This window comes from Saxophila tyrrhenica (assembly GCF_035928015.1).
Source record: "Saxophila tyrrhenica strain CCFEE 5935 chromosome Unknown scaffold_12, whole genome shotgun sequence".
Taxonomy (NCBI): domain Eukaryota; kingdom Fungi; phylum Ascomycota; class Dothideomycetes; order Mycosphaerellales; family Extremaceae; genus Saxophila; species Saxophila tyrrhenica.
The window spans coordinates 72,848-91,941 of NW_027041744.1; the positions used below are offsets into that span (position 1 = coordinate 72,848).

General features: G+C 55.5%; 11 protein-coding genes across 11 annotated transcripts; 9 read left to right on the forward strand and 2 right to left on the reverse strand.

Moving 5' to 3' along the window:
- Positions 1 to 200: 200 nt before the first annotated feature.
- LTR77_007575 (uncharacterized protein) lies at positions 201 to 3,137 on the forward strand (the record flags this gene model as incomplete). The annotated part of the gene is made up of 7 exons (XM_064804812.1): positions 201 to 326; positions 577 to 628; positions 680 to 1,629; positions 1,687 to 1,811; positions 1,867 to 2,126; positions 2,174 to 2,480; positions 2,549 to 3,137. 7 exons carry the CDS (start codon positions 201 to 203, stop codon positions 3,135 to 3,137), a joined length of 2,409 nt encoding a protein of 802 aa, XP_064656654.1.
- A 344-nt stretch (positions 3,138 to 3,481) lies between these two features.
- On the forward strand, positions 3,482 to 4,749 carry cip2 (carbohydrate-binding module 1; the record flags this gene model as incomplete). The annotated part of the gene is made up of 2 exons (XM_064804813.1): positions 3,482 to 3,706; positions 3,757 to 4,749. 2 exons carry the CDS (start codon positions 3,482 to 3,484, stop codon positions 4,747 to 4,749), a joined length of 1,218 nt encoding a protein of 405 aa, XP_064656655.1.
- Positions 4,750 to 4,870: 121 nt separating this feature from the next.
- Positions 4,871 to 5,889, reverse strand: LTR77_007577 (uncharacterized protein; the record flags this gene model as incomplete). Its single annotated transcript, XM_064804814.1, has 2 exons — positions 4,871 to 5,635; positions 5,689 to 5,889. 2 exons carry the CDS (start codon positions 5,887 to 5,889, stop codon positions 4,871 to 4,873), a joined length of 966 nt encoding a protein of 321 aa, XP_064656656.1.
- Positions 5,890 to 6,650: 761 nt separating this feature from the next.
- LTR77_007578 (uncharacterized protein) lies at positions 6,651 to 8,423 on the forward strand (the record flags this gene model as incomplete). Its single annotated transcript, XM_064804815.1, has 1 exon — positions 6,651 to 8,423. The coding sequence occupies one exon, from the start codon at positions 6,651 to 6,653 to the stop codon at positions 8,421 to 8,423; it is 1,773 nt and encodes a 590-aa protein (XP_064656657.1).
- Positions 8,424 to 8,657: 234 nt separating this feature from the next.
- Positions 8,658 to 9,116, forward strand: LTR77_007579 (uncharacterized protein; the record flags this gene model as incomplete). Its single annotated transcript, XM_064804816.1, has 2 exons — positions 8,658 to 8,837; positions 8,934 to 9,116. 2 exons carry the CDS (start codon positions 8,658 to 8,660, stop codon positions 9,114 to 9,116), a joined length of 363 nt encoding a protein of 120 aa, XP_064656658.1.
- A 292-nt stretch (positions 9,117 to 9,408) lies between these two features.
- On the forward strand, positions 9,409 to 9,975 carry LTR77_007580 (uncharacterized protein; the record flags this gene model as incomplete). Its single annotated transcript, XM_064804817.1, is given in 2 exon segments — positions 9,409 to 9,794; positions 9,813 to 9,975. 2 exon segments carry the CDS (start codon positions 9,409 to 9,411, stop codon positions 9,973 to 9,975), a joined length of 549 nt encoding a protein of 182 aa, XP_064656659.1.
- Positions 9,976 to 10,051: 76 nt separating this feature from the next.
- Positions 10,052 to 11,378, reverse strand: LTR77_007581 (uncharacterized protein; the record flags this gene model as incomplete). The annotated part of the gene is made up of 2 exons (XM_064804818.1): positions 10,052 to 11,153; positions 11,257 to 11,378. 2 exons carry the CDS (start codon positions 11,376 to 11,378, stop codon positions 10,052 to 10,054), a joined length of 1,224 nt encoding a protein of 407 aa, XP_064656660.1.
- A 290-nt stretch (positions 11,379 to 11,668) lies between these two features.
- LTR77_007582 (uncharacterized protein) lies at positions 11,669 to 12,544 on the forward strand (the record flags this gene model as incomplete). The annotated part of the gene is made up of 1 exon (XM_064804819.1): positions 11,669 to 12,544. The coding sequence occupies one exon, from the start codon at positions 11,669 to 11,671 to the stop codon at positions 12,542 to 12,544; it is 876 nt and encodes a 291-aa protein (XP_064656661.1).
- A 467-nt stretch (positions 12,545 to 13,011) lies between these two features.
- KRE9_2 (Cell wall synthesis protein kre9 precursor) lies at positions 13,012 to 14,107 on the forward strand (the record flags this gene model as incomplete). Its single annotated transcript, XM_064804820.1, has 5 exons — positions 13,012 to 13,224; positions 13,326 to 13,429; positions 13,499 to 13,655; positions 13,712 to 13,984; positions 14,039 to 14,107. The coding sequence occupies 5 exons, from the start codon at positions 13,012 to 13,014 to the stop codon at positions 14,105 to 14,107; spliced, it is 816 nt and encodes a 271-aa protein (XP_064656662.1).
- A 405-nt stretch (positions 14,108 to 14,512) lies between these two features.
- On the forward strand, positions 14,513 to 16,278 carry LTR77_007584 (uncharacterized protein; the record flags this gene model as incomplete). The annotated part of the gene is made up of 3 exons (XM_064804821.1): positions 14,513 to 16,006; positions 16,052 to 16,201; positions 16,240 to 16,278. 3 exons carry the CDS (start codon positions 14,513 to 14,515, stop codon positions 16,276 to 16,278), a joined length of 1,683 nt encoding a protein of 560 aa, XP_064656663.1.
- Positions 16,279 to 16,516: 238 nt separating this feature from the next.
- YPK2 (Serine/threonine-protein kinase) lies at positions 16,517 to 18,586 on the forward strand (the record flags this gene model as incomplete). The annotated part of the gene is made up of 3 exons (XM_064804822.1): positions 16,517 to 16,538; positions 16,594 to 18,257; positions 18,314 to 18,586. 3 exons carry the CDS (start codon positions 16,517 to 16,519, stop codon positions 18,584 to 18,586), a joined length of 1,959 nt encoding a protein of 652 aa, XP_064656664.1.
- Positions 18,587 to 19,094: the final 508 nt, after the last annotated feature.

A 19,094-nucleotide genomic window follows, 5' to 3' on the forward strand; every position in this document is an offset into this window, starting at 1 on the left:
GGTAGGCGATACGTTGAACGCTGTACCGCGTCGTTGGAGCTCAGCTTGGTCGTAAACAGTGCTCGAATGCTCTATAGCACGGAGTGTGACTAAGTCGAGCCAGCGGCCCTGGCGGCGTATCTGTGTTGAAACCAACAACACAAATCATCCTGTTGAGGGACGACTAGCGATGTGGAGGGGAGTGTATAAAGACTTCGAAGATGTTGGTTCAGAATCCTACTCACACACTCGCGCTCAGCAAGCAGATACCAGGACGAACGGTCAATATCAAGAGCAATGCCTCCCCGAAGCGCAGAACGATCGGTCAACACATGTCGAAGTTGCAGGTATGCTTGAGATTGAGCTTGACCCTTGAACGTATACTTATCTGGGAACACAGACGAAGGAAAATCCGTTGCGATCGTGTTCGGCCTAGATGTAACCGCTGTAAAGAGGCCGGCACAACAGTAAGGCTACCATCACGGCCGGGGACAGGCATGCACCTCCAGGGCACGTCTGGCTTGCCAAAAGAAGCACTCTGATGACCCCCCGGAGCCACCCCCTCAAGAGCGTCGGAAGACTGACTGTTGATTGCAGTGTGTGTACGAGGACCAGCTCCCCCAGCCATCCCCAACATTTCGCTTCGTTGGTGAGTCGCTCTGCCACAACATAGTCCTACTGTTCACTGACGAATCCACAGAGGAAACTCCCGCTGAGCCCGCAGGACCATCACGTACGACAAGTCAAGACAACGAACCATCCCCACCGGTGACGATCTCGTCCAATCGACTACAAAGTATCAAGGACCGTGTCGAGACGCTCGGTCGAATGGTCCAAGCACTGCAGACTCAAAGCAACGTTGGCAGCATAGCCTCGACCTCACGCGCGCAGTCAATCACAGATGTTTCGACCCCAAGCATCCAGGAACCCGAGCCTCTACATCCATTAGACGGCCACCTCTCTGTCCACAATGGCGGTTTTGCACGCTATGCCGAGCCATCCTTCTGGGCGTCCATGGCCAAAGAGGTAGCTGAGCTCGACGAAGTTCTCGCGAGAGAAGCTCGATACTTATTGCGTTCAGGCTCCACTTCCCCTGAGACCGAAGAAAGCTCCGCCGGCGAATCTGAGGAAGAGCGTCCTGCTACGCAACGCAGAGCGGGTGGCGTTCGCCCTGCCGCACTCAGTGGTCGTTTTCGGCTAGGCGGATATGAGTGGGCTCATGGCGGCGACATACCGATGCGTACACTCGCTCAGAGTCCGGAGTTTGCAAGCCAGCTTCCACCAAGAGATGTTTGTGACCGCTTGGTAGCGAACTACCTACGCGGCTACCACCCGATCGTGCCAGTGATCCACGTACCTACCTTCCGCCAGACCTACGAAGAGTTGTGGGAAACTGCGAATACCGGCGCTCAAGCCTCGATGTCATTTGCCACGCTCCTGGTCGCAGTGTGTTATGCTGGTTCAGTTGCGAGCTCTGGTAACGGTTCCAGCACAACCGAAGGCTCCAGACCACACCAAGTGTCAGACCGTTTGCTCAAGCTGGGAGCGCAAGGATTGGAGTTGTCAGCTTTCCCGAAAGTTCCAACGATCGAAACCCTTACCGCTTACCTGCTACTGAACTCGACGTGTAAACGAGAGGAGGAGCCATTAGTGAGCCACACTGACCGTCACGAGTCGCCCATCGCTCACTGACTGACACCTCTGTAGGCCTGCGTTCCGATCGTTGGTCTCGCTCTCAGAGTGGCCTTCTTCCTGGGGCTGCACAAGGACCCAAGTCACTATGGAGACACTGTCCCCGCCATTGACGCTGAGATACGACGAAGGGTATGGTGGTAAGTGGCAGATCCAGAATGAACCACCAAACAAAGCTGACTCGGTCACTGCAAGGCACGTGGTCCACGTCGACACTCTCATAGCGACTGCCGCAGGTCTCCCACCACTTCTCGACCTTCAGGCGTGGGATGTCAGAGGGATCTCTGAGGTTAAAGAGCAGTTTGTTGGCACTCCCGTCGGTGCGAACTACACACTTGCCGTACGTAATCGCACACAAACTCACCATAGTGTCGTAGATCCGAGCCAACCGGGATATGACCGATCGATGGTATCTACCACTGGGATTCTCGCGGCTGGCAAACTCCGATACACCTGTAAGTGTCTGCTGTAAAGTCTGGTTTCCCTTTGCTGACCTAGGCAGTGGTGATGCGCCGGACATTGGCACGTCTGTTCTCCAACGTACCGTTGACAACGACCGCTCTGGTCGCGATGCGAAGCGAGTTCAAGCTACTCGGAGAAGACCTCAACTGGCGCATCTCTCGCATACCAGACTCCTCATCGACATCAGCTCGGCAGCTCACAACAAGTGACGACTTCGAGAACAACCCTATCCTCAACAGGTGGGCCAGATTGCTACTGTCGGTCTACATGGACCAAGCATTCTCTATCATCTGTCATCCCGTCCTGCGGTCGCAGCTGGGATACTTGTGGCCCGATTTATATTCTCAGTAAGCCTCCCACCTCGCCCTTAGAGCCACGGCTAATGTGACCGCAGAGCAATACAGTCATGCCACAGCCTCTGCTTGAAGATCGGACAAATCGCCTCAACAGAAGCCTTCCGCTGTTTCAACTGGAGCTGGCCAGGCAACCATCAACCTCTAAACGCCATCATGCTCCTCTTAACGGATCTTTTGGACAAGCCAAATTCAGCACACGCAGCTCGTTCGAGACAAGCGATCGACCTTGTCTTCGCGCTTCTTGGTCCTGATGGCGGTATCGTGGCGGGAGCTGGTGCAGAGCATACGATAACGAAGCGACCACTACTGGAAGGCGGTCACGAGAGCTGGCAGTATCTGCAGCAGTTCAGAGCAAGGGTATGGCGAAACTTCGGCCTGGACCAAAGCGACATCACGACCCGCGAGCAAGCGGTTTTGATCTGCAGTAACGCTTCGGTGACAGATGTGAACGTTGAGCAGGGGCCGATGTGGAGCCAAGAGGGCGCAGAGATGATGGACGAGATGACAGGGTTGGACATCGGGGAAGGAATGCAGGAGAAGTTTGGAGGAGAGTATGAGGTTGGCTCGCCGAATATCGACTGGGACTACTTGGATGCTGTGCTGGCGGGGAATGTCACGCGTACGGCTGGGGAGGATGATGATAGCTGAGCTTTTCAATCAGCCGGGTCAACTGTGTATATGGGTGACCGGACGTATGGGGTAGGAGTATCAAGGATATTTGGAAACTAATCGACCCGCCTTGACCTTTTAGCCGCCAAAAGCTTCGATACCTATAGTGGGACCCCTCTCAAGCAATGCATTCGGCAGATGTATAGACCGAGACACCATCCATATTGTCTGCAGGTATTAATCAATACCACCCCGTGGAGCCCCGCTTAAGCGGTACCACTCTCTCGCGGCTGAATAGCAGGTGAAATCTACGTCGACACAGGTATAAACATGGGCGAGTTGCACACAATGGACAGGCTTCAAGGCGGCTCATCCTCGCAAAGATGCGTTATACTTCGTTGCTTCTCGGCGCCTTTGCTACCCTCGCCGCAGGCTCAAATGTCGAACGAACTGCAGTTCCAAAGCACTGCACCAAGCTTCCTTCGGACCTCGAACTCAAGAACCAGACATACGTCCTTCCTGATCCCTTCCACTTCCTCAATGGACGGAAAGTGAAGTCCACAGCACAGTGGCAATGCAGGGCAGCACAGATCCGGGAGCTGTTTGAGGTGAGTGCGAAGTCTTCCACCCTTCCGTCTGCAATACTAAATCGTCCCAGAAATATGAGCTGGGTTACAAACCATCCAAGCCACCAGTCTTCTCCTCGATGTTCTCGAATGACACCCTCCACATTGTTACCGGGTTGTCGGACGATAACACGATCACGTTCTCTGTCCCCATCGACCCTGCTAGCAAGCAGACGAAGAAGAAGAAAGCGCCAGCAATCATCGTCTACGGCGGTACTACCGTACCAATCCCACCCCAAGTCGCCACCATCACGCTCAATGTCGACGCCATCGCTCAGCAAAACGACCAATCCAGCCGCGGCGTCGGCCTGTTCTACGATCTGTATGGAAGTTCGGGCGACACCACTGCCGGCGCGCTGATGGCTTGGGCTTGGGCCTCCTCCCGCATCATCGATGCCCTCGAAGCGCATCCGGAAGTCGGCATCGATCCCCAGCGTGTCGCAGTCACAGGCTGCTCCCGCAACGGCAAAGGTGCCATGGTCGCCGGTGCTTTCGATGAGCGTATTGCCCTGACCATCCCACAGGAGTCGGGCTCCGGCGGCGACGCATGCTGGCGCACCAGCCGGGACATGCTGGTGAACCAAGGCCTCCTCACGCAAACGGCACAGGAAATCGTTGGGGAGAACGTCTGGTTCTCCGAAGCCTTCGACTACTTTGGCCGGGACAACTACACTGTCGGCCTGCTACCGGTGGATCATCACGAGCTGGCCGGGCTAATTGCACCACGTGGTTTGTATTCCACCAGCAATGTCGGCTTCCTGTGGCTGGGTGGGTGGAGCTGCTGGGAGTGTATGAATGCTGCAAATGACATTTTCACGGCGCTCGGAGTGCCAGATCATCAGGGGTTCTCGCAGGATGGGCCACACGACCATTGCGCTTTCCCGGATGACCAGCGGAGCGAGGTCGCGGCGTTTTTTAGCCGTTTCTTGTTGGGGCGCGAAGCAGATACCAATGTGTTCAGGACGGTAGGGAACTGGACTTTCGACCCGAGCTGGACGCCTTGGGCTGTCCCGGATCTATCGTAGTGTCAGTATCTAGCAATGTCAATTGGTCCTGGCTTGCGAGTGAAATGCTCTCTTGGCCCGTTGTAAGATTGGAAATTCATTCAACACCTCTCCTACCATATAGCTATGCGCTACTACCTGCCTACAACAGCTTAGCCTTCAGTATCTCCAAATCACCACGGAGATCAACAAGCTGGTCTTTGCTGATGCCAATATCGCCTGGCTGGACCATAGCATCGCCCTTCAAGCGTTCCCAATCACCCCAGAGCTCTCCAGATTGATATTGCATGCTCATTTCGACACCAGCTGGACCATAGAGCTTGTTGAACGCCTCAGGTGCAATGGGCATATACACCGCTTCTTTACCAGTGACTTCCGACCAGACCTTGAGGATATCGGTGAAAGTCATGAGGTTCGTACGCACATCGACGTACATGCCACGGGTCTTGTCTGGATGGGCGAGAACGGCGACAGCGAAGCGGCCCAGATTGGTGGTCACGTTCCCGGAGACAGGCAAAAGGGCATCAGCGCGGGATGGCTGCGTCCAGAGATACTTGCCAGTTTGCGGGACCTCCATCGGACGGCAGAAGAACATGTTTGCCATGTTTGAGCTGTACCAGCCCATCCAGATGAAGGTCGTCTTGGATGCTAGGTTTGGGAGCTCCTTCTTGATGCGCTCGTCGACACCGCTTTTGTAATCCATGTGTGGCACCCGCCGTTCGCCTTTGGTGAGCTCGGTGGCGTTGGGGAGGGTGGACATGAGGTAGTGCTCCAGGGTAGGTGTCTTTGAGGCAGCAAGAGCGACATTGTAGGCCTGATTTGCTTCGGCCTTGTCGGCTTCGTCTGCGCTCTTGCCGCTGAAAAGCAGCTCCCAAAAGTTGGTAAGGCAGAAGACCGCTTGGACACCCTGAGGAAGGTCAGTCGAAGTCTATGCTCCTTGGTCATGGAGGAGTGACGAACTTCGAATGCTTTCACTAGCGAGTCAAGGTCGTCGATGTCCGCCGAGACCATTTCTGCACCCTCGCCAGCTAGAGTTTGAGCTCCTTTCCCACTCGTATTGCGGGTGAGGCCACGAACTTTCCAGCCATCTTTGAGACAAGCTCGGGCAACTGCTCCGCCTTGTTGTCCAGTAGACCCGAGAACTGCGATTGTGCGAGCCATGTTGCTGCTGGACAGTCTTCAATGATGTTCTGAAAGTCGCAGAGGTGCTTCTGTATGGTATTCATACCCTTGATGTTGTACCATTGTACTCTGCGTAAGAGCTGACCAACTTCGGCCCCTAGAACAAATGATTGCCTTCTTGGTTCTCTGTGGACCGATTGGTAACCTCTGACTACATCCGCGTTTCGGTACCTCAGCCTTGCATACTGGAGCTTTGGAGAGCTACAGCTGTCCCGTTCAGTCGAGCGAAGCTAGAAGGAGATGAAGGACGTATACGGAATCCGAAGGACTGTCATGCTCCACGCTGGACGTGTCGTTGACCTCCATCGTCTCTCGCTCGGGCCTAAAATTGGTTGTCAAATGGTATGAGACTGTCAGGCATTCGAATTCATGGTCACCCAGCGCGCTGAGACTTTGCGTAGTCGGCCGCCGAATATCCACACTACCACGCCGCATTTGCGGTCTGTTGATGGTCATTTCTCTGCCATACGACGCTTTGAGTCTTTGGTAGATTTGTCGGTGATGGTGCTAATGAATCAGGAGGGAGGGAGGGACGGCTGGTGCATGAGAGGGACGTGTCGTTGCCGCCCGAAACCTCGGCCAAGCAAAGCCTTCTTGCACCTCTTCTTGCTTAACATGTCCTAACACAATTGTCTCCCAGGAAAGAATGGCATCGCTCAGCTCTCACCTCCGAAGACTATTGAGGTCACCGGCAGTCCCTCAGCAAAAATTGAGCGAGCCTTAAGACGGCGGGTGAAGACATGCCACGGACATTAGCCCAACATGTGTTCAGGCGACTCCAACAACTTAATTGCCACACTATACACGGGGTGCCCGGAGACTTCTTCCTGCGTACACTGGATCATGTTACGACGTCGAGGTCAAAGTGGATAGGAAACGCCAACGAGCTATGCGCCGGCTACGCTGCAGACGGATACGCCAGAACTGTCAGCCAACTCGCCCGCCATCGATCCAAGGACATGGATCCAAGCCCCATGATAGGTGCTTTCATGACTACTTACGGCGTCGGAGAGCTCTCGGCAATCAACGCTGTTGCAGGCTCTCAAGCGGAAAGCGTCCCTGTCGTGCAACTCGTCGGGACACCCAGCTCAAAGCCCATGAGACAGCAAGACCCCTCCAGACTCGTACACCATACGATACCAGGAAGAGGCATGGATGTCTATAGCGAGATGGTCGACCATGTCGTCTGCAAGCAAGCTCATCTGAGGCTTGCCAAAAATGCCAACGACGCTGCTGAAATGTATGACGATGCCTTGCAAACGGCCATTCAGCGCTCGAAGCCGGTCTATGTAACGTTGGCTAGCGATATGGTGGACTTGCCTGTATCAACAGAGCTGCTCGACGATCCAATCCAGGTCTCTCGTAAAACTTTGGACGCTGGCCTGGTCCAAGACATCATCAAGAGATTGGCGCAAGCAGCGAGGCCGCTCATCATTGCTGATGCTTTATCGTACCCTTTCGGACTCCAGGCTGGGGTCAACGAGCTTGTCAGATTGACCAATATCCCGGCAATGAGCTACACGTCTGGAAAGGGTATCATCGATGAACTTCTGCCATCGTGGAGCCCGGACATGCCAAATACCACGGAATACAGCCGCAACTGTGACATGGTTCTTGTCTTTGGGCCTCTGCCCAGTGATACCAATACCTCAAGATGGTCAGCTATACCGCAAACTGAGAATGTGATATCGTTCAATCTGGACTCGGTTGAGCTGTCGACTATGGAAGGGAGAAGTATGGTCGAGTCGAGCGGCAGAGAAGCCCTCGCGCAGCTGGTGGCTACACTTAGGTCGGATATTGAGCTGCTCAAGCGGGTTCGGAATGAAGCGGTCGAGAACAACAAGACGATACCGCAGAAGCGACAGCCTCCTTCTCCCGCTCAATCAACCACCCAGGATGACTTCTGGCCAACAATGTCCACCTACCTCAAACCAGAAGACACGCTGCTCTTTGCTAACGGCACTCCACTGATCGGAGGTAGGGCCCTTCAGTTGCCGGAGAGCTGTCAGGTCGTGGCCAGCCCAATTTGGAATGCCATTGGAAGCATGCTGCCAACCGCCCAAGGCATCGCAGCTGCAAAACGTGATCACCAGCTGCCAGGCCGGACTATCTTGTTCGAAGGCGATGGGAGTTTTCAGGTCACATGTCAGTCTCTCTCGGATATTATCAGGTATCATCTGGATGTCACGATCTTCATCGTCAATAATGCTGGGTACACGTACGAGCGGTACTTGAATGGAATGCAAGCTGAATACAATGATGTGCCGGCCTGGAGATACGTCGACGCCGCAAGCTTCTTTGGTGCGAAGAGCAACGATCCTAGCTATCCTGTGTTTACGAAGCGACTAGAGACTTGGGGAGAGCTTCTTGAAGTATTTGCTGATGAGAAGGCGAACGACGGGAAAGGTCTAAAGATCTTCGACGTTGTGATGGACCCGCAAGATGTTCCTGAGGCTGCGAAGGCTGGGCTTCGGCGGGCGAGTGAGGCGTTGAAACAAATGCGTGGACGCTGAACGGGGGTGAAATTCGCGGCCGAACAGCTAATTGGCCGCCTGACCATTAAGCTGTTTGCAGCTGAAAGACATTCTTTGTTGTCGTACTCCGCAACGCCTGGAATGGAAGACTGTTGACCAGCAGCAGCGAGGGGCAGCCGATATCTGGCTGTTCAGATTGCAACAAAATCCAGATTCAGAGCCGATTCACACCAATCACCCCAGTCTAGTTGTCCCGACTCGACATCATTCAATATGGCAGGTTCGGGCTACATCAGCAACTTCATCTTTGGCCTTGTCCTCCTTGTTGCCGGCCTCGCAGCAGCAAAGCCCGTCAAGCACGTATGGGACTTCGACTTCCACGCCGGCAACAACAATCTCAAGTGTCCTGCAGCAGGTGGCTCGAAGTATGTAGGCCCGCGCGGTGGGCAGTGGGTACGTACTTCTCAAAGACCAACAATATCGAAAGATGCGTAGCTGACGCACAGACAGGGTATTCTTTGTGGTTGGGACACCAAAACGACACCTTAGCACTGGGGCCCCATCTCGGACATCAGCTTCGAGCAGTGCATCCAAGAGTGCGGCCAACTGGACGGCTGCTTCGTCGCGACGTACACGGGGACGTGCTACCTGAAGACAATCGGCAATGTGAAGGGCAAAGGCTATGTGAAGAAGAACAATAACGCCTACAGGGTTGCTATCAAGCTTAACTAAGAGCGGCGACCTTGGAGGAGGACCGAGCCCAGCGCCACGAGCATGCGACTAGGACCGTTGGAGAGTGTTCCTTGCTGTCGGTCATTGTTCAGGAGAGTGGGTATGCCACACACCCGCATGCGGAAGGAGTTCTTTGTTGCACATGCGAATGAAAGCTCAGTATTGAGCATCGTATCTGAATATCTAGATTCCATTCTCCAACTCTCTCAACTTCCTCCTTCCATCCTCCTGCTTCTCGAACTTCACTCTCCAGTAGTAGCAAGCAAGCAAGAGCCCCATCCACCCAGCAACAATGGCCCGCATCACCTTCCTCGCCACCCTGCTGGCCGCCTTCCTCCTCCTCCTCTCCGTCTCCGCCGGGCCCCTCAAGCACAAGGGCAAGCACTACGGCGGCCGCCTCGGCGGCAGCGGCAAAGACGTTGACGCCGACATCGACGACGACGACGACGACCTCGTCAAGCCCCACCGCGCCGGCGCCCAGCAGTCCCACAACAACCGCGGCAAAGACGCCGCCGACTTCCACTTCAAGCCCTCGCACAAGCAGCACATCACCTGTCCATCGTCCAGCGGAACCCTCTGGACCGGCGGCCGCGGAACCAAGTTCGGGATTCTCTGTGGTTGGGACACGCAGTCCCATACTTACCACTACCCGCCGCTGCACCATCTGAGCTTCGAGCAGTGCGTCAAGGCTTGCAGCCATGTGCACGATTGTACCGTGGCGACTTATGTGCCAAGGGCTGGGTGTTATTTGGAGAAGCATGCTAATGGGCGTGGGTATGTGAAGAGTGGGAAGAACACGCAGGTCATGACTGCGATTAAGATGAACAAGGGGGGTGATGTTGGGAAGGACAGGGACTAGAGCATGATGGATGGAATGCGTAGATGTCTGTAGATGGCGTAATTAATGGGGTTGTAATGGTGTTGGTCCTCTGAGCTCAGTCGTGCAAGTCTCGCTCCAATGTGACTTCGGGTCTGTCGATCCTGTAGATGATCTTTGCGGTGTTGAGGTAGGCTTCGTATTCCACTTGTTCGTCTTCGAGGTCGTAGTGGTAGTGGCCGCCTCGATTGCTTCCATCGGTAGTGAAGCAATGGGTATGTTCGATTCTCAAGCCCATCTTCTTGTCCGGGTCCGTAGAGTGAAAGACAGTGAGACAGACAATGGGGGAGTCGGGTGTCGACTCGAAATGATGATACGTGAGCCAGTCATTCAACTGCTTAGCATCTTTGAATGTGTATTGCTGTCCGGGAGGCTTCTCAGGAAAGTCCGGCATGACGTGGTAATTCGTCTTGCCAGACTTCACAACGAAGACGCCGCCCAGACTAATCGGTCTAGCATTGCCGTAGTGTTTGGAGATCCCACGCCGAATGCAGTCGGTGAAGCTCTTCTCGCCGCCTTTCCGACCTCGAGCAGTGACCTTGAGAACGGGACCAGGCTGGCCTGCTGAGCCGTAGAGGTTCATCATGAGTGCGCAGTCAACACTTTCACTCCGCTCGCAGACAGCCTTTCCAGACTTCTTCGCTATCTTGGTGTAGTAGGTCTGGTTCACCAAACCCTGCCCATAGTCACCCTTCCAGCTAAAGTTCGGAGCAAGCTCAGAGTTGATTCCCAGCCTATGCCAGGGTCCGGCTCCAGCACCAATGCATGAGCCATGATCAGTAGACATGCCGACAGCTTTGGCACAGCCAGCCATGTCGAACTTTCTATCAAGTCTCGGCTCCGGGAAGAGGTTGGGCTGGCCGCCGATGTCCATGATAAGCTCGTTACCAGACAAGCCTTCGGCAGCGAGATTGTATGGTGCTTCCCGAAGATCGGGACATTGCGTGACGCTGATGGACGAGGTGTTGTAGTTGGCTTCCAGTGCTGGTTGGATGACCGAGACGAGTTCGTCCAGCGTTGGTGGCGACAGAGGATACTGTTTGATGTCCATGTTGCTTGTAGCCTCTTTCGATGGGTGCAGATGATCGTTGATGGCTTTTGTCCGTTGCATGCTACTGACTCCGGAGTGTATCTGATGAGGTTGTGCCAAGTAGGTCGACCTGTTCAGAAGTCGGGTCCTAGTTTCATCGAATGCCAGATCCCGTCCCAGACAACAATGCTTTATACTGCTTCTCGAACGCCGGTAAGCTGGGTCATTCTCACTTAGAGGTGAAGTCGCCGACTCGACAAGGCTGTGAGATCAGCTCCGGCCGTAGCTTGCTGCTCGACCGAGGTCGCAAAGGACAATTTTGGGAGGGGCTTCTGAAGCTTCGAAGCAGAACCATCTCCGAGAACAATTGATGCGATTGATGCGGACGGATACTGTACGAGGTCCTTAGCGCCTGCCACGATGTAGACGATATCGGAGGCTTGGCCTGCGGTTGTTGTTGTGCAATCTGATAATACATATCAACATTCGTTCAAACTTCGTTCAAAAATAGAAGGATCTTGGACAACTCTTCCACTCCCTTGTTATTTGACGGTCGACTGGCTTTGCCGTGATAGTCTCAATCCCTCCAAGTCAGTCATTTCCTCAATCAGCAAAGTGTCAAGTCCACATCCGTACCATCCAAATATGGCTCTCCCCAAACCCGCTACCAACGAAACACCCAAGCACTTCCCGACTTTCCCGGACCTAGCTGGCAAAGTGGCCCTGATAACCGGTATTGGGCAAGTCGGAATTCCCAAATCTCCGACCTGGGGTAACGGTGCGGCTACTGCTCGCATACTTAGCTACAACGGCGTCAAGATCTTCGGCTGCGATATCAACCTCTCCGCTGCAGAAGCCACCAAGAAACGCCTATTAGACGCAAAGCCGGACGCAGAAGTCGAAGTAGTGACCTGCGATGTAACCAAGCAGTCCGATGTCGATGCATTCGTCAAGGCTGCAGTGGACAAGTTCGGCCGGATCGATATCCTCGTCAACAACGTCGGCGCCACGAGGCCAGGGGATCCAGCATCGATGACCGAGCAGGCGTGGATGCAGCAGGTCGATGTCAACCTCCATTCCGTGTACCGATGCTGTCATGCTGTCCTGCCGATCATAGAGTCCCAAGGGGACGGAGGCGTCGTGATCAACAACGCCTCCATCACCGCACTACGGTACATCGGCAAGCCGCAGATCGCGTACGCCACTGCCAAAGCAGCTGTTATCCGGTACACAAAATCCAGCGGGGTGATGTATGCGGCCAAGGGGATCAGATTCAACGCTGTGGTTCCTGGGTTAATGTACACGCCTTTGGTGGAGAATTTTGGGGCCAGCGAGAAGGAAGAGGATAAGGAGGTGTTCAAGAAGATCACCGAGCATAATGTTCCGATGGGGAAGATGGGGGACAGCTTTGATGTAGCGAATGCGGTGGTGTGGTTGGCGAGCGATGCTGCCAGATATGTGACGAGTCACGCGCTGGTGGTTGATGGGGGAATTACTGAGAGTACTGGTACCGGGGGATAGCATTGTGAGTGCCTTCATGACGCCGCTCCCACACTACACCGAGTATGTCTCTTCTCGACGGCGTGAAGGCGTGTAGTGAGAGATTCAACAGTCGCAGAGGACTGGCAGGATGGACCAATGTGGGAGATACTGCTCCTCACTTGGACGTGATGCAAGAGTGATTATCTTCGCAAATGGCGACTACATCGGCGCTTCGTTGTGCGTGCTCGTGTTTGTTGTATGAACCTGAAGACAAGGTGGAAGACGCGTTCATCCTGGTGTTGCTTCTCATAAGGCTGAGACCCCCTGTTCCGCCGCCACAACGCCTCGTACCTGCATCTTGGCGGTATCGTGATCGGAGACGTTGGCAACTGCGGTCTCATCTCACTTCCACATCCACACTCGCTCACTCGACGACAGCTCATTGACGACTCTTATACACTACAGCACCACAGCACAGCGACCACACCCCCTCTGCGACCGCCACGATGCGGCTCCACCTCCTCCCTCTCACGCTCCTCGCCGCTCTCACCCCCTCCATCCTCGCCGCGCCCAAGATCACATCGCCCGCACCCGGCGCATCAATATCCGCAGGCTCGATAACGGTGGAATGGACAGATGATGGCGATGACCCTAGTCTGTCGCAGTTCCAGAGCTACACCCTTACGCTGTGGGTTGGGGGCAACAGTCCGAGTAATTCGGTACGTTGGACACGACATCGAAGGGGGAGAAGAGAGCCGGCGGAGACTTGAGCGGAAGACGATGGGACGTACGGGCAGCAGAGTGCTAACGTATTGCACAGGCGGGACTGGTAGCAATCGGGCCTCAAGGGAATAAGCTTCCTTCGAGCGGTCAGGTCACAGGAACGATCGATCCCACAATCACTGCGAGTCTGGCAAATGGCTTGTACGTTTCGCGCTTTCTATACTTCTTGATTACGGAGTGCACAGCGGTATACTGACACAAGGCTCACAGCTACATTCAAATGATCGCCACGGCCAAAACCGGTACTGTAACAGCCAACTCTGGCCGCTTCTCGCTCACTGGCATGACTGGATCGCCCCAGAGCGCTGCCATTAGGAAGGCCGTCAGCGCTCTCGGGAGCAGCAATGCCAGCCCTCCAGACGTCAACGTACGCCTTGAACCATGACCACTTGATCTCTGCCGCTTGACTAACACACTCTCCAGGGCGTCGCCGGAGCCGCACCAGTGGCCTCCGTCCCCGCAGCAGTACCAGCACCTGCCGACGGAGCCTTTGACGTCGCGTACACCATGCAAACTGGTCTGACGAGATACGCGCCCATGCAGGGTGTCCCGCCCACGAAGATCACGGTCAAGGACTTCAAGCCGTTGTTCCCAACTAGCGCGTATACTGTGGCGACGACGTGGCTGGCGCGACCGACGATTGTGACGACAGTGACGGAGAGCCAGACGTTTACTAGGAAGCAAAGTGTGAATCAGGTGAGTTGTTTGTGCTTCAACACCAAGAGGAGCCATAGCTAATATATTCGACAGGCCAAGGCGCAAGAACAGCCGACTCCAAATAATGACATGCAGAAGTTCTTGAAGCGGTGGAAAGACTGAGTGGGTGCTATCGATGGATCTTTGTTGGCAGCAGGCGGCGTTTGAGGAGGTTTCATCAGCATTGCGAGGCGCATCGGTACGGCGCTCAGGGGCGCAATATATAGATGATGGTCGGGGGTTACAGATTTGTGCATTGGTACAGCTACCGTTTGTGACAGCGCTTTCGCTGAATGAGATATACGTCGACACATCATGATAGCCTTCGTCTCCGTCTTGAGATTCAAATGTACATAGATTTGGTGGCCTTGAAGAAGCAGTCACATCTGGCTGTATTGAATGGTCGGCGCTCGGGAGTCCGAATTTGCCCGCAAAGTGCATCTTGAAGTCGAGATGGCTCCAACATCACCACTTTCTCGCCATTGAGCGTCAACAACAAGGCCAATTGGCCATTACCCTACCGCCACCATGTCAAAGTCCGTCTCGTCACCAACGGCGCGACTCCTGCAGACCTCACGTCTCTTCTCGCTCCCCCGACCTCTACCGGCCCCCATCAACGACACCCTCACCTCCACCGGCACCTACCGCGCCTCTGACACCGCAACTCTCCCCTACCCAACCCATCAAGCCATCACCACACCCGCCGCCTCCCTACACCGAGGCGACTTCGGCCTCAAACGCTCGCTGCCAGCCCGAACAACCCGCAACACCAGCACCCCGGTCGTCCGCATCAAAGCACAAGACACCTATGAACATATCACGGACTTTGCGAGCTCAGCAGACGTAGTGGTGGGGCAGCGGAAGTTCGGAGAGATGGGTGTGCCGTTCGTGCAGAAGCTACCGAAGAAGGATAGTAAAGCTGGGCCGCCGACTGAGCCAAGGAGCGTGTTTGAGAATTGGATCGACAACACTGACCCGGAGGCGAAGATGCCTGTGGAGAGGAGAGGGAAGGCGGGAATGGGTAGTTTTGCGAGGGCAGGGATGGAGATGAGGGAGCCGAAGACGATGCAGAGGTGGAAGTTCGCTGGCCCTTGGGTGCCTGGGATGCAGGAGGGCGAGTTTGCGCGGTGGTTGGAGCGGAATATTGATCGGAGGAAGGGGGAGTGGAGGGAGTTTGTGCGGGGGAAGGAGGCGGATTCGCGGATGGCGGAGGCGCAGAGGCAGGCGAGAGAGCAGGGCGAGCCATTGTCCGGGGCGGACATTGCACGATTGCGGGTGGAGCTCAGACCTACGGACGAGCAACTGACGGAGATCGAGAAGGATCTCCGCGACACACACATCAGCGACCGACTCTCCTCCAACCTCACAGCGCTCATCCAGGAGTTCTTCGATCTGCCCAACCTCTACTACCCCGGCAGAAACAGCAGTCCCAACACCGCAACGGCGAGAATGGACTCCTACCTCAAGAAGTTTCAAGCAGCCACCGACGTCGACGAAGGCCCGCCCACCACCCACCCCGCCGCCGGCCTCTCCCACCTCCGTAGCTCAGCCATCATGCCCAACCACCCGCTCTACGGCCCACAAGCCTACGGCACCCCCGTCGAAGCCCGCGTCGTCCGCCCCCGCCGCACTACAGCCGGACTCAACGAGCACCAAGCCAGGATCGGCGTCGGCGGTTTCGTAGCCACGGACACGGAGTCCGACACCAAGCCGCCCGCGCAGCAGAAGGGACGCGAGAAGGCGGTCTCCGAAGCGAGCAGGATGACCGGGCAGTTGGACGAGGATTTGGAAGGTGGAAACAAAGTCTGGGTGCAGCCGGGCACGGCGCACGTGGATGAGAGGGGCAGGGTGAATTTGAAGGTGGGGAGGGCGGAGCCGGAGGCGTTGGCCGTGAAGAGGGGTGGGGAGGAGTTGGGGAGAATTATGCAGGCGAAGAGGGCGAGTCGGGCGGTGGAGCAGGGGACGGCTGGGTTGAGAGGACCCGGGGGTCGGCCGTTTGGGTTTGGAGGGGGCTTTAGGGGGGTGTGATGGTTGGTGGGTGTGTGTTAGATTACACTGTACATATAGCAAAGTTTGGTTGCCCGGTCAAGCAGTTATACTTTTATTTTGGTAGAGTTGTTGCTCGCATTGGAGGCAAAGACCCTGCAAGATCGGAGGATCTGTAAACCCGACGTCCCCCTCCAGCTCCACAACGCTGCGGCAGGACCGCAGGATTGGGTATGCACCGCCTCCTGTGTTTCTACATCCAACCACAGACATCTTCGGACTGGGCGTATCCGAGAGACGACGAGTAGCTGATGCGGGCATCGGCACGAGATCACGAGGAGGCGTTGAACAACATCTCTCAGACTTGAACAAGCGATTACCAAGCCTGCGACACGCGGGTTTCATGTGCAAGACACAGCATTAGACCAATCTTCACCCATTCGATTGACCTGAACACGCCATCATAAGGAGGCCAATCTTCCACCGCCACCCTCTTCAACACTCCACCAACACGACCCGAAGCAACACGCAACAACATCCGCCAAGATGTCGTGGAAACTGACCAAGAGTATGTCAACAAACCCCTCGATGCATAGCACACTATACCTGACTGTATTTGCTAGAACTCAAAGAAACCCACCTCGCCCCCCTTGCCAACACCTTCTCCCGCTCCTCATCCCAATCCACCATCACCCCCGAAGCCGACCACAAGTCCCCTCCGCCCTCCGGCGCGCAGACCCCTTCCTCCCAGACAACAACCACCAGCAATGGCTCAGACGCACAAGGCATTGCCGCCTCGGAATCCATGGTGTCGCCGCCCGTGGCACCAGCAAGATCCGGTATCCTGATCCTCACTCTACACGAAGGCCGTAGTTTCAGCCTCCCACCAGGCGCAGAAGCGGCGTTTCAACAAGGGCCGCGTCATGGAAGTAGTATGTCCGCCGGCAGCTTTGGGGGCAGCTACATGGGCGGCAACAGCGCGCGGCCGGGGTCCAGCCAGCATGGTGGCTATCGGCCGTCGTCTGCTGCGGCGGGGTCGAGCACGATCAACAGTGTGCCTTCGTCACATGGTCGCTACCAGTCGAAGTACCTCCCATATGCTTTGGTGGACTTTGACAAGCAGCAAGTCTTCGTCAACGCGGTGTCTGGATCGCCCGAGAACCCTGTCTGGCCGGGCGAGAGCACGCAGTATAAATTCGACGTTAGCAGAAGCACGGAGCTGAATCTGTCGCTGTACATCCGCAACCCGTCCGCGCCCCCGAATGCTGGGAGACAGCAGGACATCTTCATTGGCACGTGCCGGATCACGCCTACATTCAGAGAGGACGCGCAAGCGGGAGCAGACCAGCAGCCGCCCGGGTCTTCGGAAAGCAAGAGCAAGAAGGAGAAGCCGGCGATCACAGCTACGTCGAGCAATGGAAGCACTGTAGCAGGTGTGCAATGGCATGACGTGCAGTATGGCACTGGCGCGATACGGCTGGGCGTGAAGTTCGTCGAGAACCGACAGCGGTCGTTGAAGATCGAGGACTTTGATCTGCTGAAGGTGGTGGGCAAGGGCAGCTTCGGCAAGGTCATGCAGGTGATGAAGAAGGACACGTCGCGGATCTACGCCCTCAAGACGATCCGGAAACAGCACATCATCTCGCGGTCCGAGGTGGCACACACACTGGCCGAACGATCTGTCCTGGCTCAGATCAACAACCCTTTCATCGTACCGCTGAAGTTCTCCTTCCAGTCACCCGAGAAGCTCTACCTCGTCTTGGCCTTTGTGAACGGTGGCGAGCTCTTCCACCATCTGCAAAAAGAACAACGCTTCGACATCAACCGCTCCCGCTTCTACGCCGCCGAACTTCTATGCGCCCTGGAGTGTCTCCACGGCTTCGGCGTCATCTACCGCGATCTCAAGCCGGAAAACATCCTCGTCGACTACGTCGGCCACATTGCCCTCTGCGACTTCGGTCTCTGCAAGCTCGACATGAAGGACGAGGACAAGACGAACACCTTCTGCGGCACACCGGAGTATCTCGCGCCTGAACTGTTGCATGGACAAGGCTACACCAAGGCAGTGGATTGGTGGACGCTAGGCGTGTTGCTGTACGAGATGTTGACGGGTCTCCCGCCTTTCTACGACGAGAACACGAACGAGATGTACCGCAAGATCCTCGCCGAGCCGCTGCATTTCCCTGGACCGGAGATAGTGCCTCCGGCGGCGAGGGATCTGTTGACGAGGTTGTTGGATCGCGATGCTACGAAGCGGTTGGGCACGAATGGGGCGAGTGAGATTAAAGTACATTTCCTCCCTCCCACCTCAAAATATTCGATCTGTGCTAATGATGAAACCAGGCCCACCCCTTCTTCCACTCCATCGACTGGCGCAAGCTGCTCGACCGCAAGTACGAGCCTAGCTTCAAGCCTAACGTGCTCGACGAGCGCGACACGGCGAATTTCGACAAGGAGTTCACGAGCGAGGCGCCGACGGATTCGTATGTGGAGGGCCCGATGTTGAGCCAGACGATGCAGCAGCAATTTGCTGGTTGGAGTTATAACAGGCCCGTGGAGGGTTTGGGGGATGCGGGGGGGAGTATTGTGCAGGGAAATGGGTTTGGGGGGCGGTAGTGGGGATCTTAGATCTGGATGGGTGTAGATGGGTGGTAGGGTAGATATGATGAGATGAGATGTGGACATGTGAAAGCTTTGATGGCTGTTCTTCTGCGAATCATTGGGTTTCTGATATGCGTTGGCTCTTCTCCATTCGAGTATCACCACACAAGCCTGTCCAAAGTTCTATCTGACCATATTCAGCATGAGCAGTCAGCGAGATGTCAGTGGATAGGGTGTTGCTTACAAGTCGCTGAGCAAAAAGGTGCCCCTCCAGCCGTGGTGGGGCAGTTTCAACGTCACTGAGCGTTTGCAGCTGGCGACATTTTTTCGATCGACCTCAACAGCACCCACCGACTTTATCCGCCTGAGTCCGGATTGACACCTACTTCTCTTTATCCACCTGCAAACTACTTCACACAGAAGAGAGCCACTCGACCTTGGTAAGTGGCAGCCATTGACTCTCAGTCGGTCGCCAGACTCAACTAACAAACGCTTCTGAACAGCACAACCAGACTACGAAAAC